This window comes from Mus caroli, unplaced genomic scaffold, assembly GCF_978045245.1.
Source record: "Mus caroli unplaced genomic scaffold, Mus_caroli_1 scaffold_10, whole genome shotgun sequence".
NCBI classification, from domain to species: Eukaryota; Metazoa; Chordata; class Mammalia; order Rodentia; family Muridae; genus Mus; species Mus caroli.
In genome coordinates, this window is record NW_028227265.1 from 5,905,001 (window position 1) to 5,926,814 (window position 21,814).

General features: G+C 52.0%; 1 protein-coding gene and 1 non-coding gene across 2 annotated transcripts; one reads left to right on the top strand and one right to left on the bottom strand.

Annotated features, from left to right (window-relative positions):
- The first annotated feature begins 799 nt into the window (after window positions 1-799).
- Window positions 800-918, top strand: LOC147002333 (5S ribosomal RNA). The gene has a single exon (XR_015048846.1). It is a non-coding gene; the product is annotated as a 5S ribosomal RNA (ribosomal RNA).
- A 1,271-nt stretch (window positions 919-2,189) lies between these two features.
- Window positions 2,190-21,174, bottom strand: Drc4 (dynein regulatory complex subunit 4). The gene is made up of 11 exons (XM_021169941.2): window positions 21,081-21,174; window positions 19,241-19,327; window positions 14,869-15,066; window positions 13,857-14,063; window positions 12,619-12,673; window positions 11,514-11,719; window positions 10,125-10,292; window positions 9,723-9,809; window positions 7,173-7,382; window positions 5,585-5,650; window positions 2,190-2,469 (listed from the first exon to the last, which is right to left on the bottom strand). Exons 1-11 carry the CDS (start codon window positions 21,081-21,083, stop codon window positions 2,320-2,322), a joined length of 1,437 nt encoding a protein of 478 aa, XP_021025600.1. The 5' UTR covers window positions 21,084-21,174; the 3' UTR covers window positions 2,190-2,319.
- Between the last annotated feature and the right edge of the window lie 640 nt (window positions 21,175-21,814).

Sequence of the window (21,814 nt, forward strand, 5' to 3'; positions counted from 1 at the left end):
TGGGCCCATGGGTGGGTAGGGGGCACGTTTGTGTGCCTGTCCGGGTGTGGTGTGTGCTTGCGCTCTGGAGGCAGTGCACGGGCAGTGCAGTGCGTGCCTCTTGGGCTAGCCTGTGCCGCTGGGTGTGGCTGTGCGTGTCCCAGTGTCCCAGGTGGGCTGGGATGCCATCCATCCATCCATCCATCCATCCATCCATCCATCCATCCATCCACAGTGGGTTTACTTCCCTTGCGTGCCCGGGCTGAGGGGCCCAGTCCTGGGCACAGACAGGGACGGTGGGTGGGTAGGTGGGTGACCAGTCGGCGAGGTGGGGCGGAACGTCCGAGGTCCAGGGTGGGTCAGGATTTGAGAAGCTGGGAGGGACCTCGGGTGGGTGGAAGGGGAAGTCCCGGGTGGGTGAGGGCGCTGTTGCACGAAGCCCGTGGATCCGTCCAGGAGGGGAGGGAGGGGAGAAGAAGCGAGGAGGGGAGATGTGTGTGCGGCCAAGGCTGGCACTCACTGGCTGGGCCCGTGGTGCCTCGAGGGCAGGCAGAGGGGGGCTGGTGGGGGCTCTGGGGGAGGTTGTGGGCAGCGTGGGCTGGGGCGTGTCGTGTGGGTGGGGCTCGGGCCGGGCGTGTCGTGTCGTGTCGTGTCGGTGTGTGGTGTGTGTCTGTGGGCTGTGCGCTGGGCTCTGGTCTCAGGGCTCGTGTGAGCTCGTCGTCGTCGTGGGGCGTCGGGCATCGGGCGTCGGGCGGGCGAGTGAGCGAAGGAGCGAGCGCGCGCAGCAGGCTCTTGGGGCTTGTCGGCGCCACCCGCCCTCGTCTACGGCCATACCACCCTGAACGCGCCCGATCTCGTCTGATCTCGGAAGCTAAGCAGGGTCGGGCCTGGTTAGTACTTGGATGGGAGACCGCCTGGGAATACCGGGTGCTGTAGGCTTTTTGGACTCCCCTCTGTCTCTCTCTCCCTTTTGGCCACGGACACGGCCGCCCGGCGACCCAGGCTCAGGCCAGGCCCATCCACACCCCACACCCCACACCCCACACCCCCCAAGGAGCCCACCCTCGTCCTCTCACAGGCTTGCCCTCTCACAGGAGGCTCCCGGAGCCCTAAGGCAGGGCACACCATGCTGGCCACCCCAGCACCACCCTGCTGAGCTAGCTAGCTAGCTAGCTAGCAAGGGCACACGGGACACGGGACACCGGATGGGAGAGCCTCTCTCCATTTGCACCGAGCCCAGGCTGGCCTGAACACTCCACCCTCATCCAACACCGCACTTGCCTCCCACCTTGTGTGAGTGGTAGTGTGTGTGTGTGTCTGTGTGCGAGAGAGTTGTATGTGTTTTGCCCCTCCTGACTTCTGCTAATTCACCTGGGTCCCAGTGTGTGGGTCTGTGTGTGTGTCTGTGTGTAAGCTGAGGACCGACCCTCCGTGCTTGCTTGCTCAATCAGCCAGTACACACGTGTGTGTGTGTGTGTGTGTGTGTGTGTGTGTTTGCCTGAGGGTAGGGGCAGGTGGGCCAGACTGCGAGTGTGTGAGTGGTGTGAGTGTGTGTTTCCCGTGCGTGGGCGTGTCTGCGTGTGTCTGTGTGCTGCCTGCTCCGTCTAGCCAGCCGGTCCTCCTTTTTTGTCCGGGTGCACAAGCCGCAGTGCCCTGACACGTGTCTGCTTCCGTGGGCCCATGGGTGGGTAGGGGGCACGTTTGTGTGCCTGTCCGGGTGTGGTGTGTGCTTGCGCTCTGGAGGCAGTGCAGTTCGTGCCTGTTTACACAGTGGGTCGCCTTTCCTAATCTTGGGTACTTGGATGGTGGAGGCAGATAGTGGGGCAGAATATCTGAGTTTCATGGTTGTCTGAATTCTAGCTCATTTTTAGTGCCCTCAGGGTAAGAGGAAGTCATGGCTGGGTGAGAAGCTTGTTCCAGGAATCCCATTGAATGGCAGGGGAGGGGACAGGTCAGAAGAAGGTTCATCTCTGTTCAGCAGGGATGGGCAATGCCTGGCTAATGGAGGTACTTACTGGCTGGGTCCATTCTCCTTGCTAAGCCTAACAGGACATGGGAGGGCTCAGGGGCTTTTCCACTTCTGTGAGTGGCTGGTGCAGGGACTGCTCAGGTTAGAGGCTGTGGTGTCAGCTGAGCTTTTGGTGGCAGGTGGTAGACATGGAGGCCCTATTAGGGCCTTAAAGAAACAACTTCCTTACAAAGAGAGAATATAAAGTAAATGTGGAAAATGTTCATCGCTGAGGGGTAAGTCTAGAAAACAAACCCTTGCCTGTGTTGGGGCACAGAGGTATTACTTGGACAGAGGGGAAGACTGTAAAGGACGAAGGCTGCAGAAGATGGCTAGGTAGGGGCACCCACAAGTCCTGCAGGGCCCTGTCCCAGTGTCTGTCCAATCACTGCTGTCTCCAGGGGCTTGAACCCCACATTGTCCAGGGGGATCCCGAAGGCTAGTAACTTCGCCTCATATGTACGCAGCAGGTCATTGTGGGCCTGAAAAGACAGAGCAGTGTCAGCAGCAGGCGTCCACCAGGGCCTGGGAACCGCTGCCACCATGCTATGGCGCAGCAGAGGGGCTGTGGCACACCAGACGGGGGCGCTACTGCTGGAGGGGAGGGTGGGTACAGAATGGTAATGAGGATTTGTCAGTGGTCTGTTGTTCCATCTAGGGCCGTGATAAGGGGAGTAAGTCAGTAACTCACATACTCACAATAAAGACAGACTAGAGGGTGGGGGGTGGGGGCAGAACCAGAGCTTGGTGGACTCCTGATCTCTTACCGATTACTTCCTAAGGGTCTCCCTCTCTGCCCTACCAAGGCAGAATGACATCGATCTCCTGGCCCTGGAAAGCACAGTACCCTCTAACTCCCCAGTGACTCTGCAGAAGCAGTGTGTGGGGTGGGGGCAGGGGAGTGCCGGCTGGGGGCGGGGGACAGGGCAGCCTGAAATGACCCCTGAAATGGTGGTGGTCCAAAAAAGATGTGACTTCCTTTGAGGGAGTTCTTTGATAATTTTGTTTTGGTTTTTGGTGTTTTGTTTTTCTTGTTATCTGGGAAAAGGCCCCACTATGTAGCTAGCTAGACTATATATCCCAGGCTAGTTCTACTTATGTAGCCCATGCTGGCTAGAACTTGCTGTTTCTCCAGAATGGCCTCACACTCAAAATCTCACTGCCTCATAGGAAAGTCAGTTTTCCCCGTGCAGTGTCACTGGGACAGTAGCGTTCCCCGGGGCCGGTCCTGTGGCCAGGAGAGGTTGACCTCCGGGAAGCCTTCCTTCTTTGGTTTTGTGGACTTCCTGTTGCATTTAGTCTTACTTTGGCATTGATTTGTCCTATCAGCTTCTTAACCTGTTTGTATCGGGTTTTTTGTGGGTTTGTTTTTGTTTTTGAGAGAAACAGAAAGAGAAACAAAGAGTGAGCATACAGCTAGGTCAGATGTGGGAGATCTGGGAAGAGTTGCAGGAAAGTTAAAAACATGATCAAAATATATTGTATGAGAAAGTTTTTAATGAAAAAAGTCTGCGGTCTCAGTGAGGTGAGTGGTAAGATTACAAGTGTACACCAGACACCTTGCACAATGGCTATTTTTCCTCTTTATGCAGATGTCCTTGATGGCCTGGAACTACACCAGGCTGGCCTAGAATTTACCTCGATCCACCTGCTTTGTCTCTTGAGTGGTGGGATTAGAGCGGCATGCCACCACATCCTGTGTATGTCTAGTACTTGGTACTGTTACTACACATATGTATGAGAAGGCGTGCATATGGACAGATGCCCAAAAAGGCCAGAAAACAAAGTCTGATTCCCTGGTGCAGAAGTCACAGGCATCTGTGAGCCTCCCCCATGTGATGCTGAGAACCGAACTCCACTGATCTCACCAAGCCCTACTGCACATTTTGTACTGGGAGACTTTCATCAGGGAGCGGGTGAGGACTTGGGCTCTGTCTGTCTGTCTGAGAGGGGGGTCCTCCTGCCTCTAGGCTCATCAGTGTTAAGAACTGAGTGCAGTGACAAGTGCTGGGAGCCAAATGTTCACAGCAAGGGCTTCACACCTTTAATCCCAGCACACAGAGATGGACAGGCGTCTGTGAGTTCCGAACCTGCCAGGGCTATGCAGTGGGTCTGTGTGCCTCAAACAAAATTAGAGAAAAGGGCCAGGAGGAGGTGGGGGTGCACGCCCTTGACCTCAGCACCTGCGAGGCAGAAGCAGGTGGGTCTTGAGTTCAAGGCCAGCCTTACCTACAGAGGGAGTTCCAGGACAGCCAGAGAAACCCTGACCCAAACCAACCAACCCAGAAACGAAGAAAAGGGTTCGTTATCCTCAGTGGCTCAGGGAAGAGAAGCAGGGCTTAAGAACAGAGAGAGACAAGGGGCGAGTAAGGATGGGCTACCGTGGGAGCCTCGGAGGCTGGGCTCTGGCTACCATACCCCCTCTCAGCTCAGATCTTGGCCCCCAAGAGCTGTACACCCAGCAGACAGCCCTAACTTTGCTCAGAGCGTGTCAGCCGAGGAACGGGTATGATAAAGAAAGCTCTAGCCTGGGCTACAGGGAGGGCTGGGGAGCCAGGGCAGCTGGTGCAGTGCAGAGCCTGGGCCGCGGGAACAGACATTGTCTGCCTCTATCTAGGGTTAAAAATCAGACAGGATGGCACGAGTGTCGGGACAAGGCCCCAAACAACTGACCAGGAATTCCAATGCCTGCCCCCACGGGACTACGGATGTGACCTGTGTGGTGGCTGCTGTGGGTCTATCCTTGGCAAAGGAAAAGACAGAGCAGTCCCTTAAGAGCATCTGGGGGCCGGGCGTGGTGGCGCACGCCTTTAATCCCAGCACTCGGGAGGCAGAGGCAGGCGGATTTCTGAGTTCGAGGCCAGCCTGGTCTACAAAGTGAGTGCCAGGACAGCCAGGGCTACACAGAGAAACCCTGTCTCGAAAAACCAAAAAAAAAAAAAGAGCATCTGGGGGCTGGCGAGCGAGATGGCTCAGTGGTTAAGAACGCCAACTGCTCTTCCAAAGGTCCTGAGTTCAAATCCCAGCAACCAGATGGTGGCTCACAACCATCTGTAACAAAATCTGATGCTCTCTTCTGGAGTGTCTGAAGACAGCTACAGTGTACTTACATAGAATAAATAAATAAATATTAAAAAAAAAAAGCATCTGGATGCAGAACCCAGGCCTCTCTCAGGTGCATGGGACAGATGGCAGCCAGGGTACAGTGGGAGTCTACTGATACACATGATCGGCATAGAAGGGTATAGAGCTATTTTAGATTCACAAAGGTATCAGAAAAGGTGAAAGCCTGAATTGCCCCCACTGAAGGCAGCGGGCCTTAATCTGGAAGACCAAAGAGGCTCTTCCTATGCCTGAGGGGAGGGAGAGAGACAGGAGACAGAGCCCTACGTGTGTAGCAGCACAGCCAGGACAAGGCCACTCTCAGGCCATAAGGCTATGAGTGCACATCACATGGGGATTACCACACCTACCTCCTGAGTAAGATCCCGGGAATCCCACCCTTTGTCTATAATGTTCATCAGGTGAAGCTGGGCACAGGGCACAGCTCTGAGGGAGGAGAAGGTGGAGCCCTGCAGATGGGGGAATTAGCCTCACCTTGCAGACCCGGGCCAGCTCATACTGTAAGTCCTTGATGGTGGTATTCTTCGATTCTAGAACATCCTAAGGAGAGACAGGTGTGACTTTGATATTGTCATCTAGCAGAGGTGAACAGGGGGACACTAGTCTAGAGTCTGAGAGGCTCAAAGAATAGTAGTGGCACAGCAATGAGCAGAGATCAGCCTCAAGGCCCCACTGCTGCCCAGTCCAACGAGGTCTCTCTTGGATATTGGTGCCACCTAAAGGCCTGAAAACTGACCCGACCAAGTAACTCACCACCCTGAACCACTACTCACTGGACCAGGAACTAGTGCTGAAACAGGCGCCAGACTTTAACTCAAGTGACGCCATGATGGAAGTGTCTGCTGTAAAACATGCAGACAGCACCACTGCCAGCATGAAAACACAGGCCTAAGCCAACAAGGCCCACAGCTCTGGAAAGGTCTCTAAATGCGCTGGCCTTGCTCTTTAGTGTTTGCAGTTCTGCTTCTGTTCTTGTTAACTGAAATATCAGCCCAAAATATGTTTTCTATGCTTCAAGCTGATCCTGTGAAAGATTCAGTGCTACGCTGGGATCCCAAACACCCAGTGTAGACAGCAGCCAGCTAAGGAAGACTTTCCTTGGCTTAAATCCAGACACCCCACAACACCACTGTGAGTGAACACTGGCCTCACTGGGAGGAAGGTGGGTGCTGCCTTGGACCCTCCTGAGTCAGGTACACCTCCTCTCAGATCAGCCCCCTGACAACTCTGACATTTCTGCCTTTTTTGCCCTTCACCAGCCGAACCTGTTTCTTTACTGCTCTTGTTCCACCTGAGGTAGAGTGGGCTCTTTTTGAAGCTTCTACGCCCAGAACCTCCCACAATTCCCACTGCCATTACACACCTTAGTGCACGTGTCAGGTCTCTGAAATCACCTGCAGTCTGCAACCCCCAATGCTTGTGTGCTCCCTAGGGAGGCTCAGCAGGGGGCTACCAGCAATGCCTAATGTCACATACCTCAGACTACAACGATTGATCGATCAATCTACAGGCAGTGAGGTGAACAGACTGTACACAAAGCTGAAGTCTGCAGTGAGCAGCTAGCATTTAAGTTCATCTTGCCTGGACGCCGTATACATCTCAGAATAAATCCTATCCGCCAGCTGCTACACGTCTGCCTCTCTGCTCCAAGCACAGCACAAGTCACAGACAGACAGACTATGCACCCTCCTGCCCTAAAGGATCTGCCTCAGAATGAAATGGCCCCCTTGCCGGGTCGGCTGGGGCTTCAGTTGTTCACATCCTAGAAGCATTAGTGAATCTGGCCCCAAACCAACCACAGCTGTCTCCACGAGACTCAGAGCTACTGGGGACAACTCAGAAGGCAGAGGAAGGGGGATCTCTGAATTTGATGTCAGTTTGGTCTATACAGTGAATTCCTGTCTAAAGGGATGGGGGTAGGGGGCAAGCCACAAGAGGACAGTTGCAGAGCCCAGGGGCTTTAAGCCCAGGCTCGCTCTCTGCTGCAGAAACCATGGCAGCCCCTGACTTAACTGTGCCACCCAAGAAGGCGTACCATAGCGCAGGACAGGAGGGCACCTACCTCAAGTTTGCGGGACACAAGCGTTAGTGCTGTAGGGTCCAGGTTGGAGGCGGCCAGCACCTCATTGAACTGAACCTCCCTCTTCTCCACAGCAGCGTTCAGGGCCTGCAGCTTCCGCTCCAGCAGCAGGTTCTTGAAGCCCGTCTTCTGCTGCACCTCCTGGATGGCGTCTGCGAACTTCCGATAGAGCTCTTCCCTCTCCTGCTGCACCTGAGGATGGGGAGAGCAGCGTGAGCAGCCAGGCCCTCGCCTGCAGAGGCCTCACTGGGGAGAAACCTTCCCACCCTGCCCTAAGTGTGTCGCTCTGTGGAAGGGCCACTTTCACTACAGCCACGCGGTGGCATGAGGACACTGGCTGTCCACACTGCCTGCACTAGACCCTCTGTGCACACAATGAGAAGTGGGTAATCCAGCACACAGGCAGAAAGGAAGAGGGAGAAATAAATTAGCACTGCTGCTTATACTAGTCAGGGTTTCTATTGCTCTGACGAAACACCATGGCCAAGAGCAAGCTGGGGAGGGAAGGGTTTGGCTTACACTTCCACACAGTAGTCCGTCATTGAAAGAAGTCAGGACAGGAAGTCAAGCAAAGCTGAAGCCTGGAGCAGGAGCTGATGCAGAGGCCATGGAGGGTGCTGCTTACTGGCTTCCTCCTCATGGCTTGCTCAGCCTGCTTTCTTATAGAGCCCAGGGACATCAGCTCAGGGATGGTACCACACATAATGGTTTGGGCCCTCCCCCATCAATCACTAAGAAAATGCCCCACAGGCCTATCTATATTGTGACCTTCTGGAGGCATTTTTTCAGCTGAGGTTTCCTCCTCTCAGATGACACTAGCCTGTGTCATGTGGGCATAAAACTATCCAACACACTGACTGCTCTTCTCAGAAGGCGAGAGCTGGATGGAGGTCCACACTCTAAAAACCACCCTGCAGCTCGGTCAGGGCCAGCCTTGCCCAGGTTAGGGCCATGGGCTCAGATGAGACCTTATCGTCAATCGCCCCATACGAGAGTCAAGGCAGGTGCAGATCAAGCTTGAAGCAAGTGTCTATCAGCCACTAAGACATCCTTGCCCGTCTCCTACAGTTCTGCCTACTAACGTGTGCTGTCAAAGACCAAGGCTCTAGGTGGGGCACACTTAACATACAGTTATGAGAATTCCTGCGAGTGGCAGAGAGCCACAGTCTTCCTCTAGCCTCACTGATACCCTTCCTGCCATGACAGTTTCAGGGCTCTGACCAGCACACGTGACCTGAGCATCTCATCTTCATTAGCAAATTCCCGAGCTCAGACCACTCACAGATTTGTCCTCTTCCCCAGAGCAGGCTCCTTTCAAACAGTCCATCCAGTCAGATCTAGATTTACCTTCAAAGGCCCTGAGCATTTTAGAGGATATGACTTGCTGAGCTCTGTCACTGTCTGTACAGGACAGCCTAAGGGCCGAGCCAAGGGGTGGATTACCAATACACCCCACTGGTCAACAGGGCCACCTTCCTTCTCCCTGTGCTTTTGGGGTCAGCATTTGGCTGGAGTGGGGTGGGAGGCAGAGATGGGCCCAAGGCACTGAAACTATCTATATCCACTGAACATGGAGTTATAGACTGAAAGGATTCTGCAGCTGCAAAGGCTGTGAAACCATGAGGTCACATGCCATCCCCAACTGCAAGACTGCTTGCACACGTGCAGAAAACAGGAAAGAGTCACACAAATGCTGACATTAGTGGCTACTGGAAATTCATATTAAAGGGAGTTTTGATTTTACTTCCTCCCTCCCTTTCTTGTTGTTGAAACACTTTATTCAGAGGCTTGGGGGAAGGTGGTAGAAGTCCACGCTGTCTGCTGTCCAGCGCGGGGCAGACCTTAGAGATCTCCCCGTTGCTAAGAGCGGTTTTGTTTCTTATCAAAGTATGGCATTTATTTGTTTGTCTATTTAGAGACATTCCCTTCATGTAGCTCAGGCCGACACGATACTGAATGGTGGGGTGGGGTTTACAGGAGTGTCCCACACCGGGCTTACTCCACTCATAAACTAATATTAAGAAATGGGCCCCTGAGCTGAGATCATGGGGACCAAGCACCCCACAAATCCACAGTCCAGCTGCCAAGGAGACAAAAGAATCAGGCCTCGCCAGGGACCCTGGGCCTTCTACAGAATATACCACAGGTTGATGCCACCTTATAAAAGTTGTACACATGTCAGGTAGTACACACCTTTAATCCCAGCACTTGGGAGGCAGAGGTGGGCGGATCTCTGTGAGTTCAAGGCCAGCCTGGTCTACAGAATGAGTTCCAGACAGCCAGGGTTACACACAGAGAAACCACAAAAAACTCTCAAAAAAAAAACCAAAAATTCGAGGTTGTGTGCACACACCTGTAACTGCAGCTACTCAGAAGGCTGGAGCAGGAGGAGGCAGGGTCCCAGGAGTAAGGCCTGGCCACGCAGGACGGTGAGACCCTATTTCCAAACAAAGAACAGGAAAAGTAGGCCCAGGTAGGAGGCCCTACCTACTCCTGGACTCGGAGCCCGCCATGGCGCCCACACCTGCTCACCTTGATGAACCTCTGCTCCAGGACCTCATGTTCCCATTGCAGGTCCTTTAGCTCCCTCTCAGCCACCTTCAAACGTGCCTTTGTACACTGCAGAGATGGGGGTAGGAGACATAAATACTTCAGAGTCACAGACACTCACATACCACAGACTCCTGGAGACAGCAAGGCTAGGAAAAAAATCACCAGGAACAACTGGTGGGAAGACTCCAGCAGCTGGGCCCCACCCAAGCTATGAGCGGAATGTGTGGAAAACCGGAGTCTAGTCTACAGCAGCGCCAGCCTGCTTAAAGCCCAGGAGTCCAAGAACGAGAGGGCCTATGTCACCACGCCTCGAGTCTCTTGGTCTCTTGCACTGAGGGAGAGGAGGGCTCAGTGAGGGGAAGACTTGAGCAGGGCACTCACAACCAGAATCTGCTTGTCCCTCTCGTGGTTCCCCAGTCTCTTCTGCATCTCGTTCATCTCGTCCTTGGCTTTCTGCAGCGGGTCAGCCAGCCGCCGGTTCTGTAGAGTCACCTCTGCCATCTCCCTCTCCATGTGTTCCTCCTTCTTCCGCATGTCCTCCATCTGCTCCTGTGGGCAGTCACACACAGCACAGGGCTTCGTCTCAGACACTCACGTTCACATGATTCATTACTAGTGTGTGATGTGTGTGGGTGTGCATGCCACAGCACACGCACAGAGGTCAGAGGACAACAGTCAGGACCTGGTTCTCTGCCTCCACCGCAGGTTCCAGGGCCCAGCTCAGGCTTGCATTGCGAGCAGCTCTACCCACTGGGCCATCTCCCTGCGACTGTTTGGTTGGTTTTTTGTTTTGGTTTGGTTTTCTTGAGACAATGGCTCTCTAACCAGCCTAGATTGACTTTGATCTTGCTCTCCTCCTGCCTCCACCTCGTAAGCACTGGGATTATAGGTTTGTGCTACCATATCCAGCTATGAATGCCCTCAACTAAAAACAGAGCTGGGGCAGGCATGGTAACACACACCTAACCTCAGCCCTCAGGGGGCAGAGGGAGGTGGACCTCTGTGCTTACCAGGTTATCATGGTCTACATCGTGAGTTGACTACCCAGTGAGGTGCCCTGAGTCAAAAAGCCAAGCAGCCACATGGGTGCAGCGGATCTACTCTTATTTTACATATAGGCAAGATTTCTGCAGTCTTGATCTATTCTGAACTATGTAAGAATATAAGGTGCATGCAGGGGGTTGGTGAGATGGCTCATCAGTTAAGAGGGCTGACTGCTCTTCTGAAGGTCCCGAGTTCAAATCCCAGCAACCACATGGTGGCTCACAACCATCTGTAATGAAATCTGATGCCCTCTTCTGGAGTGTCTGAAGACAGCTACAGTGTACTTACATATAATAAATAAATCAATCTTAAAAAAAAAAAAAAAAAAGGTGCATGCAGGCTGAAGGTCCAAGGGTGATTCTCTACTGTGGAAATCCTGCCAGCATCAGTTTTATGCCCCAAGTTTCCGAGCAGTGGCTGATGGGAGGGACGCCTGACCCCACCCTGCCGGCACAATGTCGTGCCGACTGCCAATGCGGCCACACTTCAGTCAGCACACATTACCTATCTCAGTCCTGCCTGCATGTCAGTACACCTCTGAAGTTATTCCTTCCACTACAGCACAGTTAGGGAGGTCCAGATGACTTCCCGTTAAACTGTGGGCAGCTTGTGTTACTTACGAATAATATCTGAGAGTGACGGAGGGACCCCGCCTGGTGTTATGCTGGTAAGTTCTAGAACACCCCGCCGTGGGCCCTGAGCTCCTCTCCTAGAGCGCGTCAGCACCTTGAGGGAGTTGATGAGGGCCAGGTTGTTGAGAGTGATGTCGTTGTAGTAGTTCTTGATGTCCGTGAAGGCCTCCTCGTGGCGCTGCATCAGGGTGCTGATCTGGCCGTTCTTCCTCTCCTCCACCTCGTGGATCTCAGTCTTCCTCCGCAGGTCGAGCTCGTCTCTAAGCATCTTCATCTTCTTATCATACTTGGCCTCAATTTCTGAAAGGCAGCAGCACACACAGCAGCTCAGACCAACAGGTGACCTCAAGCCATAAGAAAAGATGGAACTGTGGGGGGAGGGTACAGGAGACTTTCAGAATAACATTTGAAATGTAAATGAAGAAAATATCTAAGAAAAAGAAAAGAAAAGAAAAGAAAAGAAAAGAAAAGAAAAGAAAAGAAAAGAAAAGAGAAAAGAAAAGAAGGAACCTATAGCGGTGCCCAAGAACCGCCATGGCGGTCAGACAGAGGCGGCACCGGCAACTCTGGCAGCAGCCAGACGGCTTTGGTGGAGCTTTCCCTGCAAGTGGCATATTCAGCACATGGGTCACTGTCACCTTTCCTCTGCCTATGATAGCCAGCGTCTGCAGTGGGTGTCCCACACTAATCCCAGGGCACACTACCCGTGGCCCAGCCATAGGCTAGAGGCCCCAGTCAGAAAGCCAGTGTCCTCCTGACAGCGAAGGCTTCTCAGTCCAGGAGCTGAGGAGACTGAAGAAAGTGCTGCACGCTGTTACCTGCAGCTCCCAAACCCAGCCCGGAATGAGTTGTTCTGTGTCTCTGGATCAATCTGCTGGCTTCTGAAATAGTCTATCTCCCTCTCCCTGCTGTGTCTGTCTGTCTGTCTGTGTGTATGTGTGTGTGTGTTCACAAGCTTTTTTTTTTCTTTTCTTTTTTTGGTTTTTCGAGACAGGGTTTCTCTGTGTAGCCCTGGCTGTCCTGGAACTCACTCTGTAGACCAGGCTGGCCTCGAACTCAGAAATCCACCTGCCTCTGCCTCCCGAGTGCTGGGATTAACAAGCTTCTTAATAAGACGTATGTGCCTCAATTTACCTACCAAGCAGCAATGGGAGGGTTCCCTGACACCATCCTACACCGTGTATGTCTGTGAAACTGACCTCGAACTTGCCTTTCAAAGTCATTTCGCATCTTGGTGATCTCCTCGGCTTGTTTCTGCACAAATGAGAAGGGGGTGTTACTCGACAGCCAGACAGCCAGCCCTACCCTCCTTAGGCTGAGCCTACTCCTCTCCCGTGACGAAGTTCAGCTTTAGAAAGCTCTGTGGTGCTGCTGCTGCTGCTGCTGCTGCTGCCTGGACTCTCCTCACTTCTACATCGTAAAATACACCCAGAATAACACGGCTCTCACAGCCTCCACACTTCTTACACAACGCACTTCCCTCAGCAAGGCCACCTCTGAACACGAGACAGCAGCAGACAAGGTGCTGTTCGTGGGTTGGTTTTCTCATCCAACCTTCCCAAAGCCAGAGAGCAACAGTCACATCTACATGAGGCAGCGGGCTCTCTCCAGGAGCCTGACAAAGCTCCTGCCAGCCTCTCTCACTGTGACTTAAAACGGTGTTCAGAAAAAATATAATAGTTGTCATCATTGTTTTGTTTGTTGGTTGGTTTTGAGACAAGGTTCCCCTGCATAAATTGTTCTGTCCTGGAACTCACTCCACAGACTGGGCTAGCCTTGAACTCAGATCTGCCTGCAGCTGTCTCCCCAGTGCCGGGACTAAAGGCATACCCACCACATCCATCCTAGAGATTACTTTAACAAGCAGTCCCATGTTAACATTTTTGTAAGGTTTTTCAATTATTATTTTATGTGTGCATTACATCTGCATATACAACTGAGTACAATCTTCCTGCCTGATACATATGGGAGCCAGAAAAGGGCATGATGTCCCTTAGAGCTGGAGTTACAGACAGCTGTAAAAGCCAACAGTACTCCTGATCACTGAGCCATCTCTCCCACCCAAATTTTTATATTATATGTGTTTCATATTTTGGGTGTTTTGCCAGCAGGTATGTCTGTATACTACATGTGTGTCTGGTGCTCAGAGAGGCCAAAAGAAGTTGTTGGGTCCCCTGGAACTGGAATAATGGATGTTTGCCAGCTGCCATGTGGGTGGTGGGACTTGAACCCAAGTCCTCTAGAAGAGCAGTCATTGCTCTTAACTGCTGAGCCTCTACACATTACAAATTTGAATAAAGTTTTGCCGACTTATTTGTTAAAAACCTCTGGTCATTTCTTCCCTCCCCGCCCCACATCTTAAGTTCCTCCTTGTTAAGGAACCCGTTCAGATGGCTGGGTCCCCTCTTCCGCCACTGTTCCCACAGCATGGACCTACCAGGCACAGGTTCTTTATGACCACCTCGTTAGCCAGCTCCTGCTCCTTGAGCTCCACCTTCAGGACCCGCATGTCCTTGCGCAGAGCGCCCTCCTGGGTGCGGTGCTCCTTCTGGGCCAGCTTCATGACCACGGTGCCCTCAGCCTTCACCTCAGCCAGGTTGTTCTGGTGCTCGTACAGCAGGTGCTTCACCTTCTGCTTGTATACCTGCAGAGCGGGGGGGGGGGTGTTGCTGCATGCTCATGGGAAGCACCAGTGTGTGCCCAGCTCACAAGGAGCCACGAGGCAGAGCTGGAGTCAGCCTGCCTACCCTGCCACGTAACAGAGGCTTCAACTGATGCTCGGGACCTGTGGGGCCTCCCTACTACCAGGAGGAGCCGGCTTTCCCTGCCCTCTTCAGAGACTGCTGGGTGGTGCTATCAGGGGAGCACAGCTGATACTCTGACAGGTCATCAGTTATAAAAAATAAATGAGGAAAAATAAAAACGTTGGTTTTTGTTTGTTTTGGGACAGAGTCTCCTGTAGCCCAGGCTGGTCTAAAACTGTGTACATCACTAAAGTTGGCCTTGAACTCCAGGTCCTCTTGCACCCACCTCCCACGCCCTGGGACAGCAAGCGTGTGCCAATGGCAGCTGGGTTTTAAGTACTTTTGCCGTTTTGTCTGGCTGAATCATAACTGTCCTTGGTACACTGGCACGGGAACCCCATGATATTCCTCTTTCATCAGGGCTGGTGGTCGTCTCAGCAGAGCACATGGCTTCAGGTGGGGCACACGTGGAGCCGTGCCGGGTGCTGGGGATCCCTGCTTGGCCGACTTAATCAGCAGAGTCGATGCTGGTGACCAAGGGGGTGACAGACGACACAGCCAAGTCACCTTTGCAACCTTCCTTGGACTCTCAGAAAAATCGCCTCTGGGTCACAGTGCAGAGGAGTATGTTCCCATAGAGAAGCAGGAAACACCGCCACCCAGCCCCCTTTCTCCAGTGGGTACAGACAGATGGACTCCACTCACCTTGATCTCCACCTGGTGCCTCTCCTCGGCCTCCTCCATCTCCCGGTCTTTGTTGCGCAGCTCAGCCTTCTTCTCCTCCAGCTGCCTCCGCGTGATCTCCCAGAAGGTGTGGATCTTGTCGCGCTCCAGCTGGAAGTAGTTACGCTCCTCTCTCTCCCGGTCCAGCTCCTCCCGGATGCGGGCGACATGTTCCTCCACCTGACCGGGCACAGGGCACCAATGGGGGATGCTGCAGGAGCCCACCCACCACCAGGTGCGGCCCAAGGGAAGCAGGGAAGAAAGGGGGAGGGGCCGTTTTACTGGAGTTACAACACAAAGCAGGAAGGCCCCAGGGACAGTAAACCACAAAAGTCTCTCAAATCTGACCAATAATTAATTATAAAACAATGATACCTGCCCAGCGACTCCTGGATTCTTTTTTTTTTTTTTTTAAGATTTATTTATTTATTATATGTAAGTACACTGTAGCTGTCTTCAGACACTCCAGAAGAGGGCGCCAGATCTCTTTACGGATGGTTGTGAGCCACCATGTGGTTGCTGGGATTTGAACTCTGGACCTTCGGAAGAGCAGTCGGGTGCTCTTACCCACTGAGCCATCTCACCAGCCCCCTCCTGGATTCTTTTAAGAAATTTCTCAAAAGAAACATAATGATCTACAACTGTTTTAAACAGCACAATGGTTGAAAATTAGAACATATCAACTCAACTGTAATATTATAAAAATTACCCAGAAGCACATAAATGTCTCCACAAAAATCACACAAAGCCAGCGGGCTCTGCACTCAGCAGACTCTGGGCCAGAGCCAATTATAACCCTGCAAATAGGTTAAAGGGGAAAAGTAGGGCAGGTCTCAGCTTTCCTGAGCGTGGCTTCCCTGGGGAATCAGTTATCTTTAGGCACAGCACAGGACGGCTACTTGATTTCCTCTCTCAAGACTACATCCCACCAGGCAGTGGTGGTGCACGCCTTTAATCCCAGCACTCAGGAGGTAGAGGCAAGCAGAGCTCTGTGAGTTCAAGGCCAGCCTCGTCTACAAGGTGAGTTCCAGGACAGCCAGGGCTGTGCAGAGAAACCTTGGGGGTGGGGGGGCCAGAGAGACAGAGACACATGGAGGGAGAGACAGACAGACAAAGAGATGGACAGACAGACTCAAACAGACACCCCATTCTACACAGGGAACAAATAAGACCCAGAGCCAAGCGGCTCTGTGGAAGGACGCTGGGCAGCGGCTAGGTGCCTATGAGGGAACATGCACGCCGCACTCTGCCTAGTGCTTCCCACCGTGTCACGCACACTGATAGTCCTGAAGTCTCTTCACATCGAGGGACTTTAGTGTCACTCCAATAGTTACAAACAGAACTCCTGCTCTGTTTGGCTCATATGGAGTTTGTCCTTAGGACGGAGACACTAAGGTTCAGTCTCCAAATGTGTGAGGTAAACGGGACAGAAAGAGCATGTCGGGGGGCCTGGAGGTCACACTGTTCTCAATCACCCCAGTCAAACACAAACTGGATCCCCAATACACCTCTGCTTAAGCTGCTAGTGGTTTTCCTGTACAGAAAATAAAGCAGCCAGCCTGGTCTACAAAGTGAGTTCCAGGATGGCCGGGACCATACAGAGAAACCTGTCTCAGGAAAGAGAGATGGCTCAGTGGTTAAAGCACTTGTTGCTCTTGCAGCAGAACAAGATCCAGTTCCCGGGATCCAAACGGTGGCTAATCCAGTTCCAGGGGATCTGAAGCCACCTCTGGCTCCTCAGGCACCGAACACACATGGCACATGCAAACACACAGGCAACACACATACAACGTATAAAAAAATAAATCTGTAAAAACATACATTGTGCATGTATGTATGTATGCCTGTGCATCAAGGGAGTGCTTAGAGCCTGTGGAGGTCAGAGGAGGACATCAGAACCCCTGGGACTGCAGTCACAGAGGGCTGTGAGCCACTGTGTGAGTGCTGGGAAGCAAACCTGAGCCCTGCCCAGAGCAGCGATGCTCTTAACCCACACGCCCACTCTCCAGCTCTTGAAAACATGTATTTTAAATCAAAATACAACTCTCGGGCTGGAGAGATGGCTCAGTGGGTAAGAGCACTGACTGCTCTTCCAGAGGTCATGAGTTCGGATCCCAGCAATCACATGATGGCTCACAACCTCATCTATAATGAGATCTGATGCCCTCTTCTGGGGTGTCTGAAGACAGCTACAGTGTACTTACATATAATAAATAAGTAAAAAAAAAAAAAAATACAGCTCTGTACAGTGGCATGGAGAAGGCCGGTGCTATAGGCGATGAAAAAAATTACCCAGAATACAAAGATGAATGGGAGACATTCATTAAAATAGTCTGCAAGAGAGCAGTAGGTGAGTTCCCCAGAGGCCTTGCATGGCTGAGAGCAAGTAGAGTGTTTTATGGCGGTAGAGGGACGTTACTGGGTCTCCGCAGCCATTTGTGTGGGAGCCACATCTGGATTGATGGGGTAGGGGGGGACAGCTCACTGTCTTGTATGTAGCAAATTTATAGCACAAATTGTTTCTCTTGTAACTGGCGAGCCTTGTACAGTCATAATGCTACAGGTCATTAGGAGTTAGGCTCCAGATGTCGACAGAAGACATCACACGACATCAGGAGTCAGGCACCAAATGGTCTTGCCTGGGCTTTAAAGTAGAGAGATTACGCCTTTGAAATCACCAACACTCAGACCGTTGCCCAACTCCAGTTTCAGCTTACATTCTTCTAGCCCCCTTCATATTATCTTCAGCAATTACAACGAGTCTTACTAACACAACTGCACATGACCCTCCAGCCCCGTGTCCAAACCCTGCAAGCCGCCTGTCGTAGTTAGGGCTTTACTGCTGTGAACAGACACCATGACCAAGGCAAGTCTTAGAAAGACAAACATTTAATTGGGGCTGGCTTACAGGATCAGAGGTTCAGTCCATTATCATCATGGTGGGAAGCACGACAGTGTGCAGGCAGACATGGTGCAGGAGGAGCTAGAGTTCTGCCTCTTGATTCAAAGGCAGCCAGAAAGGGACTGAGGGGGAGTTGGACCATAGGACCTCACGCCCACCCCCAGGAGGACACACTTCCTTGGACAAGGCCACACCTCCCAGCAGGACCAGGCATATTCAAACCACCACAGCAACTGTCACCGACTCAGACCAGGGAGACATGCCATGTTGGCACGGGTTGTGGTTTTTACATCAATATACACGAGTGGCTTAAGATCATTTGTATAAGGACACTACAACACAACACAACCTAAACATATACTGAAGACATCACTCCAGAACCAGGAGTGAGGCTCAGTGGTGCGGCACTGGTCTTAACAAAAAAATAAAGTAAATGAAGAAAACCCCCTCCCCAGCTAAGCATGAGCAGTCAGACAGGCTGCCCCTTATTGGAAGTGTTGTCAAAAATAAAACAGCCAGGGGCCAGCACAATGGTTCAGCAGGTAAAGGGGTCTGCTGCCAAGCCAGAAAACCTGAGTTCAATCCCAACCCCTACACAGTGGAGGAAAGAACCAACCCACACATGTTGTCCAAATGTATAAATGAAAGACAGAACACTAATTTTAAAAACTGTGGGTGAGCCGGGCGGTGGTGGCACACGCCTTTAATCCCAGCACTTGGAAGGCAGAGGGAGTCAGATTTCTGAGTTTGAGGCCAGCCTGGCCTACAGAGTGAGTTCCAGGACATCCAGGGCTACACAGAGAAACCCTGTCTCGCAAAACCAAACAAACAAACAAAAAAAAACCCAAAAAACCTGCGGGTGATTAATCAGACTGAGACAATGAAGTTTTAAGTAAATCGAGTTCCTTTTAAAATTTTCCTTTTTTCTCCTTCTTTTTTTGGTTTTTTGAAACGGTGCCTTTCTATATAGCTTTGGCTGACTTGGAACTCACTATGTAGAGCAGACTGGCCTTGAAATTACTGAGACTGATCTACCTGCCTCTGCCTCCCAAGGCAGGCGCCACCACACTTGGCTAAAAATTTCCCCTTTGATATAATGTTTACTGGCAAACAAAGAATGACATATCTGTCTTACCACTTACAAATCAGCTCTGTGACCACTGGGTATATGAAAAGATAAGAATGAAATAAAATGCACAAAGTTTAAAAATACCTATCATATTCGAGGGGTGGGGGGACGCCTTCCAGGTTCCTATTACAAAGTGTCTTCACATGGATACACTGCATAAAAGTATGTCATGCTAGGTGAAGTGGCGGAAACTACGGGCATGGGACAGACACGTTACATTTGGACAGACTGAGAGGAGACGGACATACAGATAAGAGTTTCGCCAGCACATCTGCAGCGGTGCCTACCCCACCCTCGAGCCAGGCTCCAAGGGCTGTGCTCACCTGCTCCTTGGTCATGTCCTCTGGTGCGACGCCATCAACAACTGCGGTGCCTTTGGCTTTCCCCTTCTTCCCTTTCTTTTTGGGTGCCTTTGTGTGAAGAAGAGAGGACTAAGTACAGGTCAACTCTACCTCAGGGTGTCCCTCTTTGACGGACTGACTGCTCACATGATCAGCTCTACCTCAGGGTGTCCCTCTTTGACTGACTCGGTTCACACAGGCATAAGGGGAAGGAAGGCCTGTTTAGAATCTTGACCTTGACTGTTCACACCGTGCTGACTGGAACATTTACCTAGAGGTATCATTATACTGATCCCCCCATTAATATACCAGAGAGAGAGAGAGAGAGAGAGAGAAAGAAAGAGAGAGAGAAAGAAAGAGAGAGAGAAAGAAAGAGAGCGAGCGCTCATTTGGAGAAGCACTAAGGGGGAAATTTTCCTCATTTCAGAAGGGAAGGAGAAAGAAAACAATTCAAACCCATTCACTCCTGGATGTAGGACAAGAATTTCTTTGTTAGGATCAAAAACATTCTTTTGGAGAGATGGCTCAGACGTTAAGAGCACTGACTGCTCTTCCAGAGGTCCCGAGTTCAATTCCCAGCAACCACATGGTGGCTCACAACCATCTGTAATGGGATCTGATGCCCTCTTCTGCTGTGTCTGAGGACAGCAGCAGTGTACTCACATATATAAAACAAATCTTAAATTAAAAAAAAAAAAAAAGAAAAACTTATGGGGGGGGGGAGAAGGGGTGTTTTGGGAAAGGCAGCATTTGAAGAGGTAGTGTGGAAACCTAAAAGAAAAAAAGAAAAACTTATCTGGGCTTTAAAAAGGAGGGATACACACCTCTCTCTCTCTCTCACTCACACACACACACACACACACACACACACACACACAAGTCCACTGGCAACCACACTTCATAGCCACCACAGAGACACAGGAGACCCTCATCAGCAAGGACCGAGAATAAGCCTTTTGGAGAGACCTCACAGCCATGACCGAATCTGAGGCTTCCTGACTCGTGTCTGCCATGATGGACCCACTTCAGGGAACTCTGGTCACGAGCACACGCGCACACTGTGTCTGTCTGCAGATGTTCCCTGCAGACACTGCTCACAGGGCCTGCTTTATTCTAGCAGCCTTGACAAGGCCATAAATGCTTGGCGGGAAGATTCAGCAGCAGTTAATATCGGCCATGGTTCCAGGCAGGCAGACGCAGGAAGATGCCACCCCACCAGCTAATGACCCATGCCCTGGCACATCTGCCAAGACACTGCACTACTGACAGCATCTATCTCCTGGGTGGGGCGGGGCATTATGTGAGGAAAATAAAGGAGGCAGGGGGCTTCGGCCTTGTTCTTCTCAGGAGTCTGAGATACCCAAGGTGTGTATCCCTGGTTACTCCATGACACTCTGCCTTTAGTAGGGAGAACTCCAGCCACATGGTACATGCTAGGTTTTCCACCTCCGAGTTCTCGGGGTTTCTCCTGTGCCGGATTCTACGCCTTGTGGACACTTAATTGACCCCTGAGCCCTTAAGTACTGGTCCCAAGGATCTGACGGACTCAGCTTCTGATTTCTGGACGCCTTGCACACCGGGCTCTCAGTCTAGCCAGTGTGATGATCATCCCGGTGAACCGAATGCAGGCCCCGGCCTCCCGGCCTCCCCAACCGGGACCACACGGAAGAACTGCGCCCAGCTCTCCATTCTAGTAATCCAAAACTGCAGGCCGCTCGCCCCAGGCCTCCCAGTCCCGGGGACCCGACCCTCTCCGCATTTCTGCACGAAAGCTTCCCAGGTTCTCTGTGCACTGGACACCCCGAGCACCGGCCCGACTCACCATGGTGCCAGCAGTCCAGCACTTTCACTAATCTGGGATGGGCGCTGGTCAGAGGAGGCTGCGCGGTCTCCTGGCAACTCAAACTAGATCCCGCGCTGGTTCTCAAATCCTCGCGAGACTATCCTCCAGGTCTCCTCCCCACCCCCCATCCCCCACCCCCGCCCTAAGGGACCTGGGCAACCGGAGTGCGTCCCTAGCAACGCGCCAGAAGAGCTAGTGTTGCCCTCAGTGTATTGCTGGTCTCTCTCCCACTACAACTTGGGCTACAGAAGAAACCGATTGTGGTTCCTCGGGTTCTCCAGAGTCTACATGGCGGCCGCTCACGAGGAGGAACGGATAAAGAGAAAAGTCTGAGTGATTAATCTGCCTCCCAAGCCAAGTTCCCAAATTGAATTCAAATGTTGAGCTAAGAGCCCGCTCCTGCGGCCCATCCACCTTGCCCTGCTTGTGAAAATTCCTTCCACATTCTGCTCTGATGAGACTGAACGTGCAAAGCTGGGCTTCCAGAAAGAAAAATGCTAAGGGTGTCATGCATGCGACCACAGGGGAAGCTGAGAGGAAGACTGCATGCGTTGGAAGCTAGCCTGGGCTACATACCAAAATCCTGGTCTCAAAAAAAAAAAAAAAAAAAAAATGCTGGAGAGATGAAGAGATGGCTCAGCGGGTAAGAGCACTGACTGTTCTTCTGAAGGTAGAACCACCCATAATGAGACCTGACGCCCTCTTCTGAAGTC

Coding starts and splice junctions, on each gene's coding strand:
- Drc4 (XM_021169941.2), bottom strand. Junction 11,720..12,618: donor CTTTGAAAGGCAAGTTCGAG/GTCAGTTTCACA, acceptor GCTGCCTTTCAG/AAATTGAGGCCAAGTATGAT. Junction 7,383..9,722: donor TGGAGCAGAGGTTCATCAAG/GTGAGCAGGTGT, acceptor CCCCATCCTCAG/GTGCAGCAGGAGAGGGAAGA.